Source organism: Apaloderma vittatum, unplaced genomic scaffold (genome assembly GCF_000703405.1).
Source record: "Apaloderma vittatum isolate BGI_N311 unplaced genomic scaffold, ASM70340v1 scaffold10061, whole genome shotgun sequence".
Lineage (NCBI taxonomy): Eukaryota > Metazoa > Chordata > Aves > Trogoniformes > Trogonidae > Apaloderma > Apaloderma vittatum.
Window position 1 is genome coordinate 46,817 of NW_009699616.1, and position 6,463 is coordinate 53,279.

General features: G+C 43.7%; 1 protein-coding gene across 1 annotated transcript in view; it reads right to left on the reverse strand.

The window, feature by feature from the left end:
• Positions 1–854: 854 nt before the first annotated feature.
• PPP2R2C (protein phosphatase 2, regulatory subunit B, gamma) overlaps positions 855–6,463 on the reverse strand; it is a 58,586-nt gene continuing 52,977 nt past the window's right edge. The window contains exon 9 of the mRNA XM_009878461.1: positions 855–1,344. Within this exon, the coding sequence (XP_009876763.1) occupies positions 1,053–1,344 (292 nt within the window). The 3' untranslated portion in view covers positions 855–1,052. The remainder of the gene's footprint in view (positions 1,345–6,463) is intronic.

Genomic DNA, 6,463 nt, shown 5'->3' on the forward strand with positions numbered 1-6,463 from the left:
ATTCTTTTAACAGTTACAGATACCAAGGCATTGGCTGTGTACCCCGAAAGCCACGATTAAAATAACCGTGCTGCAATCAACAAACGAGGGACTTTCTGAAGTGTCCAGCAGTGATGTAATTTTGTTCCCACTGAAGTCCATCATTGCCTTCAAGAATAGCACTTCTAGACATGGTTTGCCGAACTCCAACCACCTCCCAAATGGCAGGACAGGTTTGTGTGTTATTTGCCAGGCTGTGTCTGACCAGCTAGTCCCTCTGCAGTGGCAATATCAAGGGATTTTTTTAATAGTCCTCCATGTGACGAAGATACTAGTTATTGTTTTAAATGGAGCAAAGATATCTATGGAGATTAAACTTCTTAAAACAAGCTGGCTGAGTAACTATATCAGTCTGTCACTTATTCACTCAGGAAGTTGAAGCCGTAACTAATTTGAATAAATAAATAAATAAGAGGGTGTAGTAAAGAAGGGAATGGGATGAGTGGGACAGGGCAGCTCGTCACGAGCAGGGATTCTGCTTCCAGTTCTAGCTGTCATGAGGCCCCTCCAACATGCCACATGCTCTAAAGGGATGTGGCTACTCATTCACTCAAGACAGGTCTGGCTTGGTTGAAAGACAGGAAAACGTTACTGATAAACAAATAATCAAGAGATCAAGGCAAAAAGCTCTAGCAATGTGGTAAATCCCGTGGACTGCAAAAGCAGGCAGGGCACCAGAACAGCATGGTCCTGTGAACCACTGAGACCCTTGGAAGGACTGACAGGAGTTGAGGAGTCTCAGCCCTCCTCAGGAGCACTCCCAAAGTGAATAAATACCTCTGTTTGTTTAAAGGAACCGATACAGACCACAGTACTGGATTTGCAGTCGTGCCTTTTACTCATACAGTTGCAGTGATGGAAAATAGTTGGCTTGCCACCAATAATGATACAGGCTGAGGGGTGAAGGATGCAACCTACAAATCCCACCACAGAAGCCACAAGTTTTGTGAAGATCACATCCTTCTACAACTCTCAAGAGGCTGGTTTGTAAATATAGAGGGATATTGATAAATCTAGTGCATTTCTGAGTTCACTTTATCCTGAAATATGTACAGATTGTTTGTCGCTGCTATAGCAATGATGTTCTCAGTTGGGTGCCACGCTGTGTGCAAGATCTTCTTAGTAAAGTCCAAACTGTCAACGCTGATGTCATCTTTCCTCCGTTTGCCTCCAACGCAGACTCTCCGGGGCTTAAGAATAGCTCGTGGTTTACTGCTCTCTCGGGATGCCTCCAAGGTAACATCCCGTTTGGTATTTCGGTCAAACATTCGAAAAAAGTTGTTATATGCACCTGTCATTATCACACTGTAGAGAGAGAAACAGGGAAAAAAAAAGAGAAAATGAAGATGGTTAAACAGCATCTTGTGAGAAGTCTACTAATATGACTGGATCTGGACAGCTGAGCTTTAAACTTAGGATAAGATGCCTTCTGGTTTCAGCTGGGAAAGAGCATAAACCAGGATTTTTCCTAGTGCACCCCAGAGTGGATAGTTTTCTTCTGCCAATGTCTTTCCCTTCACTATTCAATGAAAAGAACAGTTACATCAAAACTTGCATCCTGAGGCACACACAAATGTCAAGACCCTGACATCATGAGATTGACTTCACAAGGCAAAGGAAGATGTTTTAATAACTCACTTTTAATTGCCCTCCAACTTTCTATGAGCATTTAAGAATTATATATTTCAGGATCTTTTCTTTCTCCAGGGCTTTACCATGATTCCAGAATCAGGCTTTAAAAAAAAAAAAAAATCCATTTTGATGTAATAGTGAGATTTAGTAATATTGAGCACATAATTACATATTTTAATGAGTATTTTGAAGAAATGTGTTTAGAAAGGTTCTGAAAAACCATACTGAGTTTGTACAGACAAACTCTTTCTAGAATAAACCCTTTTCCCTTCTGAAGCCATAGACCTTGCAAGTCTAGACACCATTAAAATTTGTATCTACAGGGTTTCTTAGAAACAAACACATTGATAAACAGGATTCTGTAATCTTTTGTATGAAGTTTGAACAAAGCTTCCTGTCAGGATATATTTCTGTGTCTGGGAGAAAGGAAGAGAAAACACACCTCGATCTGTATAAAAATTACTCCATTAATCAGCTTGTAGTTTGAAATAATGGATTGCTGTTTGCTTCATTCCCCTAGTCCCTAGGGGAGGATATTTTGTCACTAACTTTAATGAATTCAGGATTTTGTCTATGGCCCTCAGGTTATTGGATTAGCATAATCATGGGTTTCAGAGCCTTGTTCGAAAGCTCATCCCCTGTGAACATTTTCCATATATGACGCCAGGGCCACGCTCTACTTTCCTGTTGCAGCCCCAAATAGGGTGTTTGTTTCTGAATTTCCATTTCGGAAGTGAAACCTACCCCAAACTGTCAAATCTCCACAGAAAAAGCTGCACATTGCGAAGGCTGAGGCAATTGGTAACTATTTGCCTTTCTAGTGCAGCCCAGCAGAGTGTCTTTCACATGCTCTGCAATTAATAAACTAACGTCCATCTCAAGTGACAGTTGCTTTAGCACTTGCTGTTGTTTCCCATTTGGGGGGAATCTGCCAGGGAGACCACGACATATGCAACTGTGGGAGAATTCAAAGGCATAAACTGTACTCTCCACCGTACAGATGCTCACTAGCTGATTAGATTAGATGCTCCTGGATTCAGGAGCTGTCTTGGGCTACGTGCATGGCTTCCAGCCACTGTTGCCTTCATCTCATTTGGGGCCATTAGGAGCTAGTGTAATACAAATGAATAATACACTGAAAAATGCACAAATGGGAGCTCTGTGGCTAACTGCTTCTGTGCTACGGCTACCAACTGACAGCAGCTCTCCTTGCTTCAGAGCCACCGCCGGGTAGCGGGAGTGAGTGAGCTGGATTTGTGTGCTGTGAATCACTGGCAGGACTGCCAGCTCCATCCTGCTGCCACGTTTGCTGATGGCGTGCTGGAGTTTGATGACAGCTGATCCCACATTGAGCTTTTTGCAGCTCTTGGAGCACTAAAGGAAACTGCTGTGAATCAGACAAGGCATAGCACAGAGGCCGAGGAAGCGCTGCCCTCAGCGAGAGCTCACCTACAGCCTTTGCCCTCTCAAGAGGCTGCTCTCCAGAAGCAGCACCCACTCCTGGGTGGTCTGCGGTGAAGTTCCTTTCACCCTCCCCATCACAAAGGCCTGGCACAACCCTGCTTAGTAAGGCACAAGTTAACAAGCTCACCAGCTAAAAAAAAAACCACAAAAGAGCGTGACAGCTTGATAAAATGTATCCCAGAAGCTGCAGAAAGCCTATTGATCAAGATTAGTGCCCATTTCAGAAATTGAATCAACAGCAGTAAACCTAATATTTCACTCCTTCCAAATCACCATGTCTTGTCATTACTGCTCCTGCCGTAATGGTTATTCACAACACGAAAAAGTCGAGGTTATTTCATATCTCAGCGCTAACATACACAACTTGCGATGCAAACAGGCCAGCTGTGCTTTGCGCTGTTGTTGGGTTTTTTTTGCCAGTACTGTAGGGTATTTTTCCCCTCGAGGCAAAATTTTGAAACGGGTTCCTAACACTGGGGGACCCTGTGCCATGGGCTGCAGAGCTGCAGGGAGATGAGGAACAACCCTCCTGATGGGGGCAGGAACTCTCAGGGGAACCGTTTCCATGCAGGCAGAGAACCAGTGCACAGAGAGGTGTTTGTCAAGATCTTATTTTAGGAGGTTTTGCTTGCAATAAAACTGCCTTTACAGTCCATTTGCTTTTTAATTTCATGACCTCTTGCATATCTTTAAAATCTGCTTTCTTCAGTTGGATTTACTACAGCTAATTTTTTTACCATATGTAGATGACTACTTTTTATGCTGGCCCTGTTTTTCTGCAGTTTAATAGCTCAGTAAAAAATAGCATTATGTAAATGAGAAGCACCCATTCTTGTTCAAGGTCACAAACACATATGGATTACAATCTTACCTGCTGCTTAAAATAACAATAAAAGAGAATGTGAACTAGATGTAAGCCTGAAATTTATTCCTGTTCAGGAAAATGTAATGAACAATAAAGGAAGGTATGTGACAAGGAGAATTTTATATATATATGTATGTATGTATGTATGTCTGTATGTATGTATTAGAATACAAATTGTAGCTGAGTATAGGAAGAGTGTGTTCTCTATTTCCAGATGCTGCTCTGCACAACAGTGTTATGATCAACGCTTGCACAAAACCCCTGCAAGTGAGGATAAAGAAACCAAACAAAGCCCCTCACCCAAAACACGTCACACTAATTCACAGGTGTGTCAAGGAGCAGCCTGGGAAAGCTCTGCCTACCCACCTGTAATTTTATTTAGAAAGCAGATTTACTAGCTGTGCTACACACAGTCAGAGGCACCAATATCTCAGCTGTGCAGGGGTATTTAAGACACAGAACACACCTCAAGCCTGAGGAGCAGGGTGTTGATAGCTCGGGCTGGAGCAAAGCTGCTCATAGACTGCATCCAGCTCAAACCACCACAGCTACAGTCAGTAAAATACAAAAAAAAATTTAAAATGGCAAAAGAAGCAGAAAAAGATTGAATGGCATGGCCACTGCTGCCTACCCTTCATGCATTGGCAGCTTAGCCTGCGCTCTAGAAGGAGAGGCAACCCTCCGTACCTACAGGGCCCCAAATGCTTTTGTGCAGCTCCACGCCAACCCTCCTGCGCAGCCCGTGGGGGGAACACACTTTCCTCTCAGCACAGTCCTGCTCTGCAGAGCCCATGGAGGACTCCATGTTCCCTCTTCTAGAGCTGCTCCAAGCAAGGTCTGAGGGTTTCTGGCAATTCTTCAGGTATGAGCGTTTTGAGTGACAACACAAAATGCTACTGATGCATCCAGCCTGCACTGGGGCATTCTCGCTTATTAATGGCACGATCTGAGGCATCTCACTGCCAAACTTCAGTCCTCATGCAGGGTCACTATGGCACAAAGACTTATCCTTTTTTTCCTTTACAAGCAGGACAAATGTTTTTTTAAAGAAGGTAAAAAAGGGAAGGAGAAAAGCTCAAGGGCATCTGAATAGTATTTCATCATTTGTACTAAACTGCGTTGAGATCTTCCACAATAATTTTTAATATACCCTTGTCTTTCTCATATCTGTTATTTCCATACTTCTCTCAGATTTCCTTACTGCAAGCCAAGCTCTTAAATGTCACCCATGTTGCAGCCACCCTAGCACACAACAGCCTTGGTCAAAATGGTACCATCCAGCTGCCTCCCTGGATGTCAGGGTTTGCCCTGAAGCTCTGGAGTTATCAGCTGCAATTAAGGCTTGCTTAAAAAACAAACCATACCTGCTTCACACTGATCCATGTTGGTTTTGTTGTTGCTGAGATTTTTCTAAGACCCTTTTATAATATTTTTTTGGTCTAGCTCTGGCCCAGATTAGTCTTCTCAGATGCACAGAAATTCTTACTGCAAATTTCTATTGTCTAGAGCAATTCAGCTCATGTCATACTTTCCCTCCTTCACTGTTGCTCAAAAGACCAAGGAAGCCATGGGCTAGTGTGACAGACTAAGGCTGGGAGGGTCTTCAAGGACCAGCAAACACCAGGCTTAAGGATGACAGAAAAACTACATCAGCCCAGCTAACCTGCCCCTCACCACAAATGTGGCAGCAGAACATCATTCCCTGAGCCTGGAGAGGCAGGACATGGAATCCAAACAGGTGTGACGGGAGGAGACTCAGAGAGCAGCTTCCACCAAAGCCTTCCTCCAGACTTATAAATCTCTGCAAAGGAGTCCCTCAAGGCACCAGCATGAAAAGGGACCATTTCTTTGATGTGAAACTGTCTCCCCAGTTATATTTTGAGCCCCTAGATTTGCAAGATTTCACTACCGTGTGTACCAGTGCACAGCAGGACATTTGCAGTCTCCTGGGATTGACACGCAAGGTCTACCAGATAAGGTTTCATGACAAGCTGACCTTACCAGAAAATAGGAATTAAAAATGAGGTTTATTACAACTCAGTGAAAGGAGGAAGAACTGTTGCAAGTAGTGGGGGCCTGATGGCATATGGGCGATTTTTCCTTTATGCTGCACTGTGTGAAACAACTGACTCCCCATCACAAAGAAGGAACTTCTTCAAACCTCCTGGGGAGTTCGCTGATAGAAAACTTGAGACATCAGATTCAGGATTGTGGTACTCTGATACAGCTGGCTGGGATAAAACTGAGCATAAAAACAGGGGATCCCTAAGTCCTTCCAAGCTAATATTTGACATGCCGAGCCTTGAGAACAAAATGATGTCTTCTAGCTCTCCATCATGGAGCATGCTGCCAGACAGGAACAGACCGTTAACATCTCCTTCACCGGGACCTGCCAATTCTGCCTGATTAGAGTGAAGGCTGACAGATATTCAGTGGGATGAATGACAGTTGAGCCGGCAAGCA